We start from the raw sequence: 20,633 nt of genomic DNA on the forward strand, positions 1-20,633 counted from the left end.
TTTTCTTGAATGCAATTCTGACAATAAACTTTAAATTTGAAATTTCCAGCATGAAGGTTGCCGCTTAGAGGTTGTGATCGTTGTTTCCCGCACTGATGGGGATTTTGAAAATGGTAGCACAAATGCAAGGTCAATGGCAGACTTATACCTGCAATGTACACCTGGTACGTCAGACTATCTGAAGTAAAACTCCTCCATCTAACCCATTGCACCAATGCATGCTGCTTTCAATGCTTACTTTGTTATTTACAAAATCTCACCTGATCTGGGTCAAAACACTTGTGAGTGGCTACAGTGTTTTGTCAGAGAGTACTGGGACACATTGAATAAATATCTTGGAAAATTGACAAGTAGAAATCAAACTATAAACCTGACTGGCACCTAAGAGTGTAAAAAGCTGCTTTTAACATCACCTCAGTATTTTACTGTGTGGTCACTTTTCTACTGTCCACCTGAGTAAATTAAAAATGTCCTACAGTTTTGTTTTTTTTTTGTTTCTACAGCAATTCCTATGAGATTAAGGCAAATGGGTGTCTAATCTTGTCACAGGCAAGTGTTGAGCTGACAGGGATGTTGTTACCGTGAATACACTCCAGCGAGCATTGTGGAGCCAGGAGCAACTCACCTTCATTCATTACCGAGTCATTAGCCTTATGGCTTATTAGCCATACAGGTGATGTCCCTTAACACATCATCGGTGATGCTTCCTGGACTTTCAGCATTATATTATAAATCAGCAAAATATAGTTAATTTACAAATATTTGCTGTAATCTACAAGAGAAAAATATATGCATTTGGGATTGAAATCAAATGGTAAATCATTTCAAAATGGTTATTTTACAGATTTCTCCTGTTTTCTTCAGTTACAGAAAGCATCTAGTAAAATAATATTCATGTACATATTGACTGTAAAAGAAAAGAAAAATAATAACGAATGTTTAAATTGATAGACTGTATTTTTCTTATTATTTCAGTGTTTTACTGGTTTGTTCTTGTTTAAAAATAGTGGACTACTGCTTTGTTCAATTGAAAATGATAGCAAATATCTGTTTTTCTATTTTTAAAATTAATTAGAAATACAATAATAACAATAATAATAAGAAGAAGAATAATAAGAATAATAAGAATAATAATAATAATTGTTATTTGTTATCTAGTAGTAGTAGTAGTATTCCAGAAAATATAAAGCATCATACAATAATTATTATTGTGGCTATATTTTAAAATTATTTTTATTGAAATACTTCACAGATATTTCCTGTTGTTTCCACTATTTTTAACCTATATTCACAGTGGTTTACAAACCACATTTTTAATTGTTATCTAGTAGTAGTAATAGTAGTAATATTACAGAAAATATAAAACATAGTACAATATTTGTTATTATTGTTATTCTTTAATATTATTTTTATTTAAATACTTCACAGGTATTTCCTGTTGTTTCCACTATTTTTAACCTATATTCACAGTGGTTAACTGTATTCTTATTATTGTTAAAAAAAATACGGGAATCCTGTATTGTTCAACTGAAAAATAACAGTAACTATCTGTATTTATATTTTTTAAAATAATGAGAAGTACAATAATAATAACAATAATAATAATAATAATAATAATAATAATAGTAATTGTCATTTGTTATCTAGTTGTAGTAGTAGTATTACAGAAAATAGAAAACATGATGCAATAATTATTATTGGGGTTATATTTTTATTTATACTATTCAAAGATAATTCCTGTTATTTCCACTATTTTCAACCTATATTCACAGTGGTTTACTGTATTATTATTATTATTATTATTATTATTATTATTATTATTATTATTATTAATATTAATAATAATAATAATAATAATAATAATAATAATAATAATAATAATAATAATAATAAAATAGTGGAATATTGTATTGTCCAAGTGAAAAAAAACAGCAAATTTCTGTATTTAAATTTAAAAAAATAATTAGAAATGTAATAATAATAATAATAATAATAATAATAATAATAATAATAATAATAATAATAATAATAATAATAATAATAATAATAATAATAATTGTTACTATTATTATTATTATTATTATTATTATTATTTGTTATCTAGTAGTAGTTGTAGTAGTAGTACAGGAAACATAACACATAATATAATAATTATTGCTATGGTTGTTTTTAAGTATTATTTTTGTTTAAATAATCAATTAATATTTAATATTTTTTTTAAAATACTTGAGGTCAAAAATGGTCAAAAGTTTTAGAACATCCAGATTTTTCCAGGTTTTTTTTTGCGTTTATTTGAAATTCAAGTAGTTCAAGTCCAATGAACAACTTGAAATGGTACAAAGGTAAGTGGTGAATTGCCATTAGAAAAGGTAAGGTTACCCAAAACTGAAAAATAATGTACATTTCAGAATAAAACAAAAAGGTCTTTTTCAGGGAACAAGAAATAGGTTAACAGCTTAAAGCTGTTCTGCAGCAATGGAGGTTGATCAAGCCTTGAAATTTGGTTGCTACCAAATCCTACAATTGTCCCAATTCTTCTTGATTACTTACAACCCCCTTTGTCTGCATAACAGTAGTGTTGGAGCACACTATACCATACCCTTGAGAGCATTATTTGAACAGTATTGTACTGCAGAAAGTAGTGTGCTGCTATATAAATGGTGAGGAAAAGGTGGTTAACAAAAGAAGAGAGACAGACCATCATAACACTTAAAAATGTAGGTCTTTCATTCATCAGACATTGTGAAGAAAGTCAAGGTGTCAGTGGGTACAGTTTTCTTCACCATCAAAAGGCACTGGGGGAAACTCTGACAGGAAGAGGTCTAGAAGAACCAAAGCCACAACAGAATCAGAAGGCAACTTTCTGACAGTCAACATCTTGGTGATAAGTGGCTCACAGGACAACAGCTTCAAGTTAGAGCTCAATAGTGGTCGTAATAAGCCAGTTTCAGTTTCAACTGTGAAGAGAAGACTTGGAGTTACCAGAATGCCAGTTGCTAGCCAGCTTAGCAATAAAAAAATGTTTATTAAATATTTCACAGTCTAAATGTATCATGGGATGGTCAAGTAAAGTAGAGCAGAATTCATAATTCATCTAATCAGGTTTGGCTTCATTCAAATTATTTATTTATCGCTTTTCTTTACATACATTTAGGGCAACCACTCACTTATTGGCATCCCATTAATTTAAAACACCTGCCTTTAATTTTCACCTTCAAATTAACTGCTAATCTTGGAAGTTCACATATTTAGGCTTTGTGATATTAGATTATTCTCCTCAGTAAATGATTACTAAAATTGACCAAGTATATACTGTATATTTTGTCTCATTTCTTTAATTAGTTTTTTTCTATTTACTTTTAGAACCTGATGATGTTTTGGGTCTTATTTATTGTGAAATATTGAAAATTCTAGGGGTTCACAAACTTTATATCCTCTGTAGATTTTTGTCACTTTTATGATCATAGTGACCGGTGATCAACATGTTGATGTAAAAACCATAATCTGTTCTGGAAATGAATCAATAATAAAATGCTTAATGTCCACATCAAGCAAAAGGATATCCGTAAAAATCTGCATTTAGCATCGTAGCAGATGTATTAAATCACAATTATAATGATCATAAATTAGACTACGTGTGTGCATGCATGAACGAGGGTTATGCAGACTGGCCAGTCAATTCTTTTGGAAAATGGCATCACCATTTCGACAAGATCCCATGGACATCAGTGTACAGAGAAGGGGAGGGGTTTTTTTTTTCCAAAAGGCGAGAGTTTTTAGAGCTGCAAGCAGATTCAAAGCCATTAAATTGATGAAAGCAATGAAGCCTTGTACCCTTGTTATCCTGTAAGGTATGTATGTACACTTACTTAACAGTTTTTTATTATGTTTAATATTTGTGTGTGTGAATGGGCAAATGAAAGGTGCTTTGCAGACCCTAGCTATGTTTAAAAATACGATATATCTGATGCATATAACCCTAACTATAGTTATATCTACTCAGGCTTAATGGTGGTGATACTGATAAGCCTATTAACTCACACATTCACACAGTCAGCATTAATTTACTTTTTTTTTGCTAGCTTTGCCTCCTGGCTTTGACTGCAGGAGCAGTGATGCTTTGAGCTTTGTATATTGGGTCAGGATTCTAGTTTGTCCCTCATCAGAAATATGCATGGCCATGTTTGTAATTGGTAGCTGTATTTGACCTCACAAGAACATGGCTGTTAATTAGTCTAACCGAACGGTGTCTGCACAAATGTAGTCCCACAAGCATGGAAAGGAGAGGAGAAATACTCCTGCAAAAGTACAGCAAGCAAAAGAACTGAAGTGTTAGCACCAAAATTTAAGCTACTGAAAGCAGAGAAAGTAAAGGATTCATCATGCCAAGTGGTCCAGTTCAGAATAAAATATGTAATATTATGTGATTGTAATTACTGATGCTTGGATGTGATTGTCACTTTAATGTTGCAGCAGTTAAAAGTGAATGAGATTTTAGTATTCACAAGTGAATAGTTTGTAAATATCCCCCTGGATATCAATAAGGTTTAGTCTTCTGCGTCTGTTTTTATCACTGCAGTACTTTTGGGAATTAATAGGCTACATCATAATTTATTTGTTGATTATAGTTTAGATTATTAATGTGAATAAGTAATTAATAGTTAAAGTTATACAATAAATGTTGTGGCGTGCGTGCTAAATTAACCTCTGAACTGCAGTGCTTTTGTAGTGTGAGTGGGCATTGCTACATCACTGCAATCTGACTTATTTGTAAAAAAAAAAAAAAAAAAAAAATGTTGAAAATATTGAAAAGAAAGTGTTGGCATATTAGTTGTAAATTTTTACTTCTTCTTGAAGCAGGCAACTTTTCCCCGCTCTGGTGGCCTGAAGTGGTCCACCATATTTGATACAAAATAATCAATCAATAAATAAATAAATAATAGAAAAGATGTCAGTGCCCAACAGTATTCTTAGAGCCAATTTGAAGAGCGAAGTTATCAGCTACTGTCCCCACCTACAGGATAATGATTTGACCATCCATGGGAAGGTAGGGAAGTAGAGCTGTTTAGCTTTGACATTTGCATTCATAAAATATAAAATACAGTAAAGACAATAGAGACAATAAAAGTTGACAAATCACAGAACTGGTAGAAGTGTAGTCGAGAGGGAAATGTGGAGTTCTCCACAAATTGCATTGAAAGCATTCATGTATTGTGTTAATAGTCTGCTGGTAACTGAGGCCCCACCTTGGACCTGAAGGATCCATGGCCAGACGACACATTAGGACCTGTATCCATGGTCCAGTGGGTCAGAGTAGTTTTGGTGGTAAGGGTACACAGGTTACACAGTATAAAACCAGGGGTTTTAATGTCACTGCTGATCATTATAGTTGTAACATTTCATGTTTTCAAACAGGACTGTTCTCTATAATGAAAGAAGCAAAGATAGCCTCAAACAGACAAGTATTTGTGGGACTCTATCTTAAAACATATTCGATAAAATCCCTGTTCACTGGAAATTCTGATATTTTACAGTACTATAAACTAGTTAAGACATAAAGTGTAATTAGTGACTTGTTAATATGTTGTCCTAACTGATAGAAATACAACTCTTTGTGCATTTTTGTTATGTGCATGTGTGTGAATTTCAGCATGGAGATCTGCCATCCAAAGAACAACATCACCATGTGTCCTCTGTGTGACAGAGTGTGCAGCTACTGGAAACTTAGTACTGCCTGTGGAACAGCCCGGGCAAGTCACCTGTTTGACAACCCTACCACTGTTTTCCTCTCTATATTAACCTCCTAAATTAATTGAATTCATCAATTAACCATCAGAGAATTACTGGACCAGCTCTCCATCTAACGGGTCCGGTTCCTGCAGCCCAGAGGGTCTAACCCAGATGGGATCTGAGGAACGTTTTTAAGCTGGTTAGCGAGAAAATTCTCCTAGCTTCTAACTGCCTCCATCCGGACGCCTATCCTGCTTCCTCTGATAACTAACTCAACTGAGTAGCCACTTTCGAATGGTCAAATTAATTACCAGTCATGTCTGTTAACGGCAGCTTTTCTCTTAATGGATTCTGCACTTGGTAAGTTGCTAGGTTTAAATTTAGAGGTTAAGGAATGGATAACGCCAAGAATAAGTTTAAAAAAGGCCACCCTCGGCCCCACACGACTAGGTAGCCTGACAGAACCTTTGTTTTGATGCAATGCACACATTAACCTGACTTTTTACAACCTGAGAAGATATATATGATTAATTCATCGTCATGATAGGAATAAATAGAATTTCCAATCTGTTAACTTTAATTGCAGGATAAATGTTTTATTATAGTTTCAGCAAGGGCGTAGCATAAGCTCCTAAATCACAACACAACCAAACATTAATATTCTTCCAATTGCTTAACATGACTCATAAGTGGAACTATGCTTTTATCTAAGAAAAGTAATAATCACCCAGACTTTGTAATTTGGAGGGGGAGAGCAGACGGTGTGAACACCTGGCTGCTCACTCCCTTATCAGAGTTCACGTGAAAGTGTACATTACATATGTTCTTAAAAGGTATTTATATACATTTAGGTTTGACAAGAGATAAATCACATTTTAAACATCATTCTCATATTTCAGCGTTTCATAATGTTTAGCTATGTGGTTTCACAAGCTAAACATTACAGATGCCTTTTAGGTTTGTTTAATTGCTTTGTTAGTGCAGGTATAAGAATTCTAGGCTTGTGTCCCATCATTTGAATGCCTTAAGTGTCCATAGTTTTATTTTTCTTTTGTTTTTTTCCAGGATCAAAGTTAGACTATTGAAAACCAAAGACAACATTATGAAAATGAAAAACAAGAATAAAACAGAAACATCTTACATACTGTAATATTACAAAAATTAAAAATTGGCTGTTTAGAGCATCATTAAGAAGAAAGAGTGTAGTGATGAGCTCAATAATCCCAAAGGGAGTTGTAGGATATGGAAGACAGTTTTTTTCCTTTTCTTATGCGTTTTGCTATTTCAACATATTTCTTGCTTGAAGTGCACTTCCTTAATGTCTGTGCTTGACTTTTGCACATGTAGTATTTTCTGCATTTCTCTTAATGTTTGTGTCTCATTTTTGTCTGGGCATTGGCATTTATTCTGCTACTTTGATGCTAATCACATTATTTACAGTATATAGCATTTGTTATGAGTGAACTTGTAGCACTTTAGGACTTGTGTATTTTGCCCTTAAGTGTTGAAAAATTATTATTATTATTATTATTATTATTATTATTATTATTGGGGACATATCCAGGCTAGAAAGGTATTTAGTAGACTTTTACAATCTCAATTACAAACTTCCCTTCTCAGCCTATAATGGGTGTTGTTTTTGTACTTACTTACCTTTGTAAATGAATAAAACAAAAAAAATAAATAAATAAATCAAATTGTATACACACATAAAAATGGCTGCAAATAAACATTTTGGTAATGAGGGTTTTTCTGTAAACTAAACCTCAGTGCGATGACACTGACACTTTTTTGAGGTAATGATGCTTCAGATGTGTGGCTGTGTTTTATGGTCCTTGTGTCCCACCCCCCCACCTCTCTATCTCTACCCCTCTATCTGTATCCCTCTATCTCTACCTCTATCCCTCTACCTCTTCCCCTCTACCTCCATCCCTCTATCTCTACCTCTCTACCTCTTCTGTCCCTCTCAACCCGCCCGGCCAGCAGGCAGATGGGTCCCCCCACATTAGAGCCGGGTTCTGCTCGAGTTTTTTTTCCCTGTTAAAAGGGTGTTTTCCTTGCCACTGTCGCCTTTTGGCTTGCTCTGGGGTTCAGGCATATGGGTTCTGTAAAGCGTCTCGAGACAATTTGACTGTAATTGGCGCTATATAAATAAAAATTGAATTGAATTGAATTAATCACTTTTGAAATATCAGCACACAATAGTATCTACTGTAGACAATATCATACTAGCGGTATGAGTTAGGAACCTGGTGACATCACTACAGCCAAATAAGGATGTCCAGAAACAATCCAGCAGTTTATCCACAATATCTCAACCATTTGATTTTGATGTTACTGTTACGGAGGTAGCAAGAGAACCCAAGCGCAGACTCACAGAAACTGGCAGACAGGTGAATAAAGGCTATAGATTTATTTAATCCAAAAACTAAACCAATACATAAATGGAGAATTGAACTGAGAGGTCAGAATTAAACCAAACAACTCAAAACTCGACAATAAACACTATGAATACCAAAATGGAAGTCTACCAAAACTAAACTGAATTTACAAAACTAAATTAAGGAGGAGTACTCACTAGATGGGGGAACTGAATACAGAGGGGAAAACAGGCTGAGGTAATCCAGGGGCAAATGGGGATGAGGAAGGAACAACTGGCTGGAGACTGAAGCAGAGCTGAAGAGAAACCGGGAGGAGAACTGAGTCCATGTGTGAGAAAACCCAGGAGGGGGAAAACGGAGTCCAAAAGGTGGGGAAGCAAATCCAAAAGAATGTCCTGAGTCCGTGACAAGATGTGAGTCTTTGAGGTTATGTGGGTCGATGATCCAGCAGGGAGTGAATGAAAGGACAGAGCTTAAATAGCAGGAGGTGAGGTGGAGAACAGGTGAATGGAGAGAACTGATTACTGCAGCTGAAACTCATTGTAGTAATCAGCAGGTAGCAGAATGCAGGCAGGTGAAACAAGGAGAACAGGAGGGCGAGTGACAGGGAGAGAGACATGAGGGAGGTGACAGACAGAGGGAGCCAGAGAGACAGATCAAAACAGAAACAGATCAGGATCCAAGGAGAAAGGAGGAAAAAGAGGAAGAAGGGGAAGAAGGGCAGGGGCTGGAGCAGGATCATAACAGTTACACTGACATGTCACTAATAATCACTTCCCATTTACAAAAACAGTACATACAGCAAGTTGAAGTTGATGCATAAAGTGTGTCAGTAAACTATTGGGTGTTTTCAGTTAACTGTTAAATTCTGTTGATTTTCTATTTTTATTAATGTCATCACAGGAGTGCCACAAGAAAATATATATAAATAAATAAATATATAAGGAAATAAATGTGGAAATATAAAGAGAAATAAATAAATAAATAAATGTGGAAATAAATGTGGAAATATAAACAGAAATAAATAAATAAATAAATGTGGAAATAAATGTGGAAATATAAAGAGAAATAAATTTCGTTTTTATTTTTTATTTCTCTTTATATTTCCACATTTGTTTATTTATTTCTCTTTATATTTCCACATTTATTATTTATTTCTCTTTATATTTGCACATTTACTTCCTTATTTCTTTATTTCTCTTTATATTTCTACATTTATTTATTTATTTATTTATTTCTCTTTATATTTCCACATTTATTTATTTATTGATTTCTCTTTATATTTCCACATTTATTTATTTATTTATATTTTATTGTGGCACTCCTGTGACTCCATATTTATCAGGGACTGAGTGGTGAATGTAGGCTGTGTGCTGGGGATGTGCTGGATGTGGCGGGGCAGTGGGCGGACTGCTGCTGAGACGCTCCCCCTGACACTCCTGAGAACAGTCGCTCCAGTCTCCGATGGAGCTCCTGACATAACAGACGGAACGCAGGACCACGGCCCCATGAAAGCGCTCGTTTTACATGTGGTAAGATGTCCGCCACCTCGTCCTCTTATATTATAGAAATGAGTTGTTAGTGAGTGACTTTAACGTTATCGTTCTACAGAGAAGTGACTGAGGATAGATTGGCAGTACCGCACTGCGTCCTGTATGTTACCTTTTCTACATGGGACATTCTTCAGACGCTCAAGTAGAACTTGTGTATAATGCAGAAAAAAACCGAACTCACCAAAGAGCTTAGTTCCTGAAACTGAATTTGAATTTGAGAGGGCACTTTCGTGTTGTCACAGTATTGTTTTCTCTTTTCCTGGTTTTATTTGTTTCATTATTAAGACATGTTTTCATTATATGAAGGTTCTCCTGTAACTGTGGGAGGAGTTTTCATGGCGTGAGAGCTGCTCAAAGACCACCATAGGGAGCAAGGTAACTGAAAAAGGCTATATTATGAATTGATTTTCTTCCAAACATATTTAAAAGTACAGGCCTATCAGTAGCAACTCAGTGCAACAAAAGTCAGTCCACCTTTGCTTACTACTACTGAATTTCAAATTTTTTTTTTTTTAATTTTAAACACACTTATGCCCCCCTGTCCTCCTCAGTATGGAGTGTTGCACAGATTTCTGAAGAAATGTGCTGCCATTCAACAACAGTTTGTCCTGCTACTCTTCGCCATATACAGTCTATGTTCCTTGCTGGAGAGATTGTGTTGCTCTACCTTACGCCAAAGGTATTGTGTTGGGTTTAAATCAGATGACATACCTGGCCATGGTAGTTTTTTTTTTTTTTTTTTGAGAAACACAGGTGATTTGGCAGTGTGCTTCGGGGTCATTATGCTGGAACATTCCTCTTCTGTCAAGCTTCTGCAGGCTGTTAGTCACACTTCTGCAACTGTATTTAAACTGATATTTAGTTGGTAAATGCTCTTCTTGTATCCTTGTCCATCTTTGTGAAGTCATTTTGGTAGCCAATATTTGGTATATCCACGGGCATTCCTGGTGACAGCTGTAAATGTCATCTGGCTTTGCATTCATGCAGCCCCATATCATCACACTCCCACCTCTGTTCTTCACTGTCAGGACTATGATTCCACACTGATTGATTCTAATCAAACGTGCTGGACCCCATCAGAGCTGAAATTTTTTTTTTTAACTTTCATCTGACCAAACAGTAGGCTCCCAGTAATCATCAGGCTTCTTTTCATGTCGTTCAGCAGTTTCATCTTGCAGTTTTTTTGACAAAGAGCAAGCAAGAGTCTTTTTTCTTGGATGCCGTCCACAGAGGTTGACATTATGCCATTACTATTGATTTCCACTGATAACCTCTGTGCCAAGTCTAAAGCCCTTGCTTGTTTTTTTTAAGCAGAACTAGACTGTACAAATAGTACATCATCTGGTGCCGTTTCAGGCAGAGACTGCGGCTGAGATTAATGGTACAATATCTCATTCCATGCTTCCTGATTAGTGCTGCAACAATGTTTTTACTGATTTTTAGTTGGTCACAGATCTTCCTTGTATCATTTTCCATCTTTGTGAAAGGTACAATCACATCTTTCAGTTCCTCCAATGATTTTTTTCATGTGGAGCCATGATGCAGACATGCAGATAGACACAGCCCATAGGTCCAAAACTGATAAAGTGCAGGTCTGCACAGGCCATTTTATAACTGTTTTCACACAGTTACGCTATTTTGAAATCACAGATTTAGACTGAGTAGTTTCATTGATCACAAGATTTCTATCTTGTATGTCAGTCATTGCAGATGTTTTCACTTTTGTTGCATTAAGTTTCTACTTTGAGGTCTCTGTTTTCATTATAGTCTTTCTGTTTTTGATTGTTCTCTACTGGTCAACTTAGAAATAATGCTATTTTTAAAATATATATCATACAGTTTTGAATCAGTTGACATTAAGTGATATTGCACAGGGTTGTACTTACGTTGTATACTGCATGTGTAGTGCCGACTCCCAAGGCTCTCTATAAATTTAAATGATTTACTTGGGCTATCTTTTAGCAACCTGTGCTTAATGAATTCTAAGAATTTCATACACCTTAACAAAGTGTACAGATAACTAAAACTATTCCAAGTTATTGTGTTGTGTTTTGAATTATTCAAATGTCATCTTCATGTCTTTTTTTTTTATCACTTTGTTCTTAGAATGAAAATAAGATGCGCCCACTACATTCATAGAGTGAGACACAGGTGCTTCCTGCTTTCTCTATCTCTGCTGTTGGTCTGTCTACTCAAGCTGGTCTACATTAAAGGGACAGTGAGAGGCAGCGTCTACATTGAGCCATATGGAATTACTGTCAGCTTGTCCAGAATCCAGAATCACAGGTATGATGTCAACTGCACTGCAATCTATGAGCTTGACCCTGTGGAGATAGGCAAAGCTCATGTGATAAAACGGAAGGCCATTTTTGACATGGATGATGATAGCATGGTCAGTTTGACCTCAGACTGCCAAACATTTATCAAAACAAGGGGTTACAATGCAGTTCCAGTGTTGGATGCAGAGCGGAGTTTCCCATTGGCTTACACTCTTGTGGTGCACAAGAATGCACCTATGGTGGAGCGCATTCTTCATGCTATCTATGCACCTCATAACATCTACTGCATTCACTATGATCAGAAGTCATCTCCAGCATTTATAAAAGCCATTATAAACCTGGCTCAGTGTATTCCACATGTGTTCATTGCATCCAAAGTAGAGTCTGTGGAATATGCGCACATCTCCAGACTCAATGCTGACCTCAACTGTCTCTCAGACTTGCTGAGGTCAGAAGTCAAGTGGAACTATGTCATCAATCTGTGTGGTCAGGACTTTCCTCTCAAGTCAAACTATGAACTGGTTTTAGAGCTGAAGCAGCTGAATGGCAGCAACATGCTGGAGTCCAGTCGTCCCAGTGAACTCAAGAAACAGCGCTTCAGCTTTCAGCATGAGCTGAAAAGTGTGCCTTATGAGTACCATCGTATTCCTGTCAAAACCGCAGTGGCCAAAGATGTTCCTCCTCACGGCATCGAGGTGTTCATCGGGAGTGCATATTTTGTTCTGTCATGGGATTTTGTGAATTACATTAGCAGCAGCCAGGTAGCGAAGGACTTTCTGGCGTGGTCTGCTGACACATACTCACCAGATGAACACTTCTGGGCCACTCTTGTCAGGGTGCCTGGGGTACCAGGACACATTCCCAGATCAGAAGCAGACATTACAGATTTGAGAAGTAAGACCAGACTAGTCAAATGGAATTATTTAGAAGGAGTCCTTTACCCAGCCTGCACAGGTACACACATGCGCAGTGTTTGTATCTATGGAGCTGCTGAACTTCGCTGGCTCCTTAACTATGGCCACTGGTTTGCTAACAAATTTGATCCCAAAGTGGACCCAATCCTGATTAAGTGCTTGGAGGAAAAGCTGATGGAAAAACGACAGTATGCGCAAAAATAGTACTGAGAGGAAGAGGAAGTGGAGCAAGGAGACAGTACTTTCATAATTTATTATGTTATTAGCAAAGGTGCAACATTACAGAAACAGAAAAAAATGTGCATCTATAATTAGTACATTACACAAACAGTTACTCCTGGGATGCAGGAAGTTTACTTGACTGTTGCCATTTTTTCAGTTGTGTATTTCATCAGAAGACAGTGAACTTGTGTGTGACATTTATCTGATGGTGTCTCATCAGATCAGGATTTCTCAACCAAACAGATGATCAGGACATAAAATGTGGATAGTAATTTATATAACTGTATACTATAAGATGCACGATTGGAACCAGTAGCAACATGACAACACTGAATTAACAATGCAACAGTAATTTAACACAACAAAATCTATTCTTTTACTTTTGTTTAAAAGGTACATTATGCTAATATTAAATTTACTACCTGGAACTTTACCTTTAATTAATTTACTTTATAATATGGTATTGGTAAGGGATTTGAATATGCTTTCAACTGTTGCTTATCACTGTCACTCTTAACTTTTCAAGGTATTTAATTAGCAACAGAATGAAAAAAGTGCCTCTGTTTTAACATAATAATAGCTTATTTCAACAAGTGTCATTCTGGAAACAAGCCCGTTGGCCATCACATCCAAAAAAGTACAAAGTCGAAAGAAAGGAGTAGACATGCTCACTAACCATGTTATTCTCATGTGTTCTGCAAGTTATACTCCAACAAGGACTATTTAAAAAGTATGATTTGTGTGTGTGTGCGTGTGTGTGTGTGTTTTGTTTGTTTTGTTTTTTGCTGTAAAGACAGCAATTGATTAAAGCCTTTGATCTCTGGTGATCGTTTTTCTGGATAAAAGTGACTCTTCTTATTTATAGTTCTTATGAATTGATAATAAATTGTACATCACACCTCTGAACAACCTTTGCCTTATTAAAGAGTCATGAATGAATTTTTATATCATTTATTTTATCAGTTTGAAATATTTGATCCTTAGTACCACTATAAAGCAATGTTTCTTTAGGTTCACTTACTTTCCAACAGCAAACAGGGATATACATGAGGCCCTCAAGCAGTCATGTGATCCACTTTTATGCAAAGGTACCAACTGCAGAGTTGGGTGATGTATGTTCACCATGTCTGGCAGTAATTTGAAATAAAAAGAATAAATAAATTCTGACACAAGAAAGATTCATAGACTGGAAGATACTATGTTACCTTTGTTTCCAGAAGTATTTTTCTCTGTAGTGGGCCATTGTGGATAATTTTGCAAATGAAAGTGTCAGTAAGCTTCAAATAATTTAGTGTCACATGTAATTTGACCACATCTTATTATACCTGTCCCACAAAAAAGGCTGCATGGAAAGGTGAGACGTAGTGAAATGTACACACAGGGATAACAGTGCACCCATTCAAACAGCTTGCACTCGAAAACATGCTCTAGTAGTAATGGGAGTTGTTGAAGTGTGAAGCATGAAAAAACAGCTAGAGAGAAGCTCAAACCCCAATGTGCCAATTCTTGCCAGATTGTCTCTTTGTGAAAAAGTTAGAACAATTATTAGACACAGTACAGCAAGTTCCCACAAGATTTTGCCACTCTGCCATACTGAGGACTTTAACGATCAGGATTACCTCATAGCAATAATGGATTAGCAGTGTATTCCAAGTGTAAAAAAAGGTAGCACATCTCAAATTTCTAAGTCAATGGGGATAAAATACTGACATTTCCTTCACTGGGGCACTGGTCTGATGAAGGCTCTGGTCCAAAATACATACGCATTAAATGAGTGAAATGTGACTATTTTGTTCTCATTGATTTGAAATGTGCTACTTTTTGTTTTAGATTTTAGTTAAACACCATAAGATTTCACATTAAAGTGCATCCCTTTTTTCAGCACAATGGATTTACCAATCCCCTCTCATACAATATATCCACAATGAATTCATTACTTCAGGAAGGTTTTCATGTTTAGTTGATGGTGAAGTTTTTATAAGGAAGTGATAATTATATTAGCTTTATGATCATTGGAGGATGAGAAATGTATGTTTTGCATTCGCTAAGTCAGTGGGTAAGTGCTTTTAAGGGAGGTTAGAGCCTAATTCCACATCTGCAGGTTCCTGAGATCAAATAGGTGAAGGTCATTTGCTAAAACTTGATGTCCAAGTTTGAGTAATGGGCCTTTGGTGTCAGAGTGCAAATGAAAGCACCAATGGGGTTCATAAACTATTGGTAGCAGTAACCAGTTCATATGAACACCACAGAGAACATGAAAGCTGCAGTATGTGTGACTTTAGTTGATGGAGGTACACACACAGACCTCTCCAACATCACAGATGTGCTGAGTTTTATCTTGTTTCCTTTGCTCTGCAATTTTATATCTTTTACATAATGTGTGGCTGAATGTAGTCAAGGTTTTGACAAGACGTTAACAGGAGCTGAAGTTTAATCTGTTGCCTCCAGCTGTTTGTAGTACTGTTTCTTTTTCTTTCAGCAGGATCCATATGTGCATCTCCAAAAAGAGAGAGTTGTGCACCTTTAGTCAAGTGACATAGAAACTTTACTTCATAATATTTAGAATTTCTTACATATACTTCTTTACACACACCATTAGTTTATCAGCTGCCAGTAATTCATAGATTACAAAGCTGAATCATGAGCTCAGCTAGGCTTGATATAATTTTACTCTTAAAGCCTGATCTCGTTTATTAAAATCTAAATATTTTTCTGTTGGGGATTTTTTTTTTCCATTTCATCTTGCCTTTCACTGGAAAAAAAATGTTATTTTTACGGTAAAAGTTCGGCAGCTGTGGTTGCCAGAATGCTATCGTAAAATTACGGTAAAAATATTTTATACATTTACAGTAAAGAAATGTATTGATGTTGTCGATTTTACAGATAAAAAATGTGCTTCATTCCATGTTTTACTGTAAAAAAAGTTTCTTTAAAAACTTGAAAATTTACATGAAAACACCATCTAAAATAAAGTTTGTGTAACTTATAAATGTTACATAGATATTTCCATTATCAGCACAACAGTTAGTGTATACAACATTCAGTATATGTAGTTTTAGCAATACTTGCAGTTGTGGCTGTCATGAATATTAAAGCATATGTCCGTTATTTACACAAACGTACATTAATTTTACCAGTACAAACTGTATTTTCTATAAATAAAAGCAAAAATCATCTTGTTACTTGTTAAAAATATTACAGCATCTTCCAATTATTGGCACAACTGTGAAAACAGATTTTTTTCGAGAAATAAATGCTAAAATTACAGTACTGATGTTATACATATTAAAGCATTTTTCCATTAAATAACTGTACAAGAGTCAGGAAATGTATTTTTTCAAAAGAAAAAAAATTTAAAACACAGTTTTGTTCTGATTAACTTATTTATAGAGATTCCCTGTTATACAAATGGCATCAAACTGTTTTAGAGTTTACAGATTTTTACCTTCATGGTTTGACAGTTTATCACCGTAAAATTTGCAAATATTTTTTACAGTGTTCAGTGAAGTTTCCCCCTCAAATACACTGCAGCATCTGTCTGCTGTGTCATCTAGGCTATTTTGGTAGTACCATACCAAAGTATGTCAGTGTTGTTTTTTAAACTCCCATATTGACATAGTTTTCAACTAACCTTTGTTCTGATACAGTGCCTGAAATTCAGCTATTTCTGTTGGTCTTTGTGTGCAAACACAAGATTTTCAGTGTACCCATCTGCAAAACCCCTATGAAAAATTTCTAGATTTGCCACTATTAAGTAGATAATTCTTGCTGATTATAAATTAACTGGAGTAAGTGGAAAAACAAACACTCCTATCTGATTACTTCACATACATCTGTATCAACGAGGATAGACCCAACAACAGAAACACCTCTAAGTATAGTTTACCACAGTTGATGGAACACAAGCAAACTATATCCTCCCATGATCATGAAATAGTTTAATTTAAAAAACGCTAAAACAGTTTTGACACAAACTGAATAGGAAAAGCTTCGTGAAGGGATCATTTCTGGACTGTTGCATGAGACTAAACTTTGGCGTATACCACCACTGTCATATCAATTTACATTTGTTGTGTTACAGATTTTTTTTTTGTAAAGTAGGGATTATGTTCGCAGTGAAGTGCATGGCTTTAATGTTTTAATTCAATGAGTTTAGGGCCAGGTTGCACAGTGGCTCAGTGGTTAGCACTGTCGCCTTGCAGCCTGAAGATCCTTAGTTCACATCCGGGCCTGGGCCTGGGGTCTTTCTGTGTGGCGTTTGCATGTTCTCCCTGTGCATACATGGGCTTTCTCCAGGTTCTCCAGCTTCCTCCCACAGTCCAAAAACATGCTGAGGTTAACTGGTAACTCTAAATTGCCCGTAGGTGTGAGTGTGATTGTTTGTCTGTATATGTAGCCCAGACTGGTGACCTGTCCAGGTGTTCCCCGCCTTCACCCTAAGTCAGCTGGGATAGACTCCAGCCCCCCGTTTCCTTACTGAGGATTAAGCAGTGTATAGATAATGGATGGATGGATGGATGGACAGTTTAGTGCCATAATGTATTTCTTATAAAGATTCTATGGTTCTGACTGCATCTAAGTACATCTGGCTGGAGCAAGTGCTGCTTTCCACTTTAGCTGACTCCAGACTTGGCTCCACATACTGATGACTTAACAGGACTGACATAAATTCTATCAGATAAGTGTAGGGAGGTGGGAGTTTGGAAACCAGCTCTGACCAGGGCTCCAGAGTCTGTCAGAATTTACCAGAGAGGAAAGACTCTGACTTTGGAAAAATGCTTCAAGTCTTCAATACGATAACTGTAAAAACAGTGATAGAAAATGCCTTTTTTGAGACAGCATTGTCGTCATGTCTTCGATTTGTCAGTCAAGTGTGCTATAAATTTTTTTTCCATAATTAAAATACATTTTCTAGCCCTAATTTTACACAAGGTTTTTAATCTTAAACAATATTTACATGTGGAAAGACCAATGAAATTACCTCCTTTGTGTATTTCATAAAATGGGGGGAAAAAATCTGTATTTTTTAAAAGTGTATTGACTGTTGACTTTTATTATTTGCTGCATACAAGTTAGAGTGTGTTAATGGATCCCTGCTGAAATGAGATGATGTCATTGTTTTTCTGAAAGTAGGAGAACACAAAGAATGCTGCTGCTTCTGCTATAGGGCTAAGCAGGTCGTGTTTGCAGAGCAGGAGCTCATGTTTTGTATGCTTGACTGGCTGCTAAATACTACAAGTCAGCCGTTGTCTTTCAGGTAGGCTTTAAAGATAATCAGCAGAATATGTGTCAAATGGTTAAATTCATAAATAAATGGTTATATATTTCTGTGCTACCTTGAAAAAGTAAAACACAAGCATTTTTTACTCTTAGTGCCATGGAATATTGCCAAATAGCTTCTTTTCCCTATCCCTTCCAATAAAAGTATTTGGATCTCAAAAGCTGTGAGACTTCCAGCACCTAAATTACCCATCGAGGCACAAACTTATTTTGGTTGATTGAAGCAGTGGCTGTAGAAAACATCCTTTTTCCAATCATTTCTGATTAGCCACCCCCAAATCCCTAAACTTTCCCAGATCCTCACCCTTGTGGAAAGTCTGTTCCAACAATTGTTGAAACCAGCAATTCCAAAAGTATTTCCACATTAAGCAGTAGGTCATGTCACTGAGTGTGAGAAACTAGTTGCTGTTTGAATTTCTCTCAAGCTCTCTTTTCATATTCTTCAAACAAGTACTTCCATTCGTTTTTGCATATGCTAATGGGAAAAGTTGTGGGTTATAAAACCAAACAAGGAGCAGAAAGAGAACAAAATGCTCTGAGCTCAGTCTCAGAATTCTCTTTGGGTTTACGATATTGAACAACACAATTTTGCCTGTTGTTCATAATTTATGTTGTTTTAAATACAGTATGGTGTGAATAAACAACTAGTATATTTCAGGAACTTCAGTTCAGTTTATTTCATGAGGATAATCCATTCAATCCAACAGTATTGTTCTCTGTGGCTGTTGGTGCCAGTTGAACTGGTGCTTTACACAAAGTAAATAGATAAATGAAGAAGGAGGATTACCTCCACATTGTTCAAGGAAAAGTAAAATCATCAGCCAGAAGGCTAGATCTTGAATGCAGTTGGATGTTCCTACAAGTCAATGACCCCAAACACATATCCAAAGTGGTAAAGAAATGGTTAAATCAGGCTAAAATTAATGTTTTCGACTGGTCTCCCCACTTAGACTGCATTGAAAACTCGTGGAAGGTGCTGAGGAAACACGTCCGTGTAAGAAAGCCAACAAATTTAGTTTAAATGCACAGATTCTCTCAAGATGAGTGATCAAATATACAAACAGAAGCTTGTGGATGGCTGCCAAAAGTTGAGGTGAATAGGACCAAAGGACATTTCAGCAAATATTACCATTGCTGTATGTATATTTTGACCCACATGACTTTGGTATATTTCCACAAGACCTAAAGAAAAAAAAAAACTATGAAAGAACCTATGTCAGCCATGTCCAGTACACTGTTCTGGACACACTGGATGAATTCTATATGTTGCTGTCTGTTTTTTCAGCTCACTAAGAGACTGAAGTCTGAGTAAGGAGACCTGTCTGCTTGGTGTGCTTGGGTCCAGCATTCCCGGCCTCCAAAAGGCCCAACCCCCATCTCTCCACCCTGCTTGTGGCTGCTGCTACAGGATTATTTGCTGCACCAGACAACATCTATCACCCCACCATGACCATGTACCCACTGTTACAGCACTCATGCCGCTGATTTATACACTTAGCATTAACATTATTAGTAGTACTTAATTAATACTCCTGCTGGCACTGCCTGTGTCATTTCCCAGTTTAGTCAAAGACTGTTTGCTGGGTTATAAACAAGTCAAAATGCACGATTGTTACTTGTGACAAAATCACATTGTTACGGGATGTGCAGTGATCCAGGTGCAGAAAAAGATACATGGCAGACCCAAAATTAAAATTTCAACAGATTTAGTAACAGATTCACAGTAAATACTGACCAGGAGTGTTGGGAAATGGGGAGAGGGTGACACTTGATGGAAGCTACCAGAATCACACATGAAAGCTATGGAAGATCATGAGGGACAATAAGCTAGAAACACAAAAGAATTCCAAATAAACACTCTAACGGGTCAATGACACCTCTGCTGCTCCTCATTCCAAGCAGGCTGACACTGCCTCACAGGTTTCTGAGCGGAAACCTGTGAACTCTAATCCCCTACAAGCCTGTGGGGTTTAGGGTTATGATCTGGGGTTGGTCAGGTTCAGCAACATTATGTTCCCAAAGAATGAGATCAGTTGACTACCTGAATATACTGAATGACCAGGTCTTTCCATCAATGGAGTTTTTCTTCCCTGATGACATGGACATGTTCCAAGATGACGATGCCAGGATTCATGGGACTCACATTGAGAATGAGTGGTTCAGGGAGCATGAGACATCATTTTCACACATGAATTGGCCTCCACAGAGTCCAGACCTGCTGTTGAGAATCTTTGGGATGTTCTGGAGAGCAGCAGTCCGATTTTACCATCATCA

At 36.2% G+C, this 20,633-nt stretch overlaps 1 protein-coding gene across 1 annotated transcript; it reads left to right on the top strand.

Moving 5' to 3' along the window:
- Nucleotides 1–9,509: 9,509 nt before the first annotated feature.
- On the top strand, nt 9,510–14,018 carry gcnt4a (glucosaminyl (N-acetyl) transferase 4a). The gene is made up of 3 exons (XM_035955579.2): nt 9,510–9,643; nt 9,971–10,039; nt 11,771–14,018. Exon 3 carries the CDS (start codon nt 11,772–11,774, stop codon nt 13,059–13,061), a length of 1,290 nt encoding a protein of 429 aa, XP_035811472.2. The 5' UTR covers nt 9,510–9,643; nt 9,971–10,039; nt 11,771; the 3' UTR covers nt 13,062–14,018.
- The last annotated feature ends 6,615 nt before the right edge of the window (nt 14,019–20,633 follow it).

The sequence above is a fragment of the Amphiprion ocellaris genome, chromosome 6 (assembly GCF_022539595.1).
Source record: "Amphiprion ocellaris isolate individual 3 ecotype Okinawa chromosome 6, ASM2253959v1, whole genome shotgun sequence".
Taxonomy (NCBI): Eukaryota; Metazoa; Chordata; class Actinopteri; family Pomacentridae; genus Amphiprion; species Amphiprion ocellaris.

Coding starts and splice junctions, on each gene's coding strand:
- gcnt4a (XM_035955579.2), top strand. CDS start 11,772: ATGAAAATAAGATGCGCCCACTACATTCATAGAGTGAGACACAGGTGC.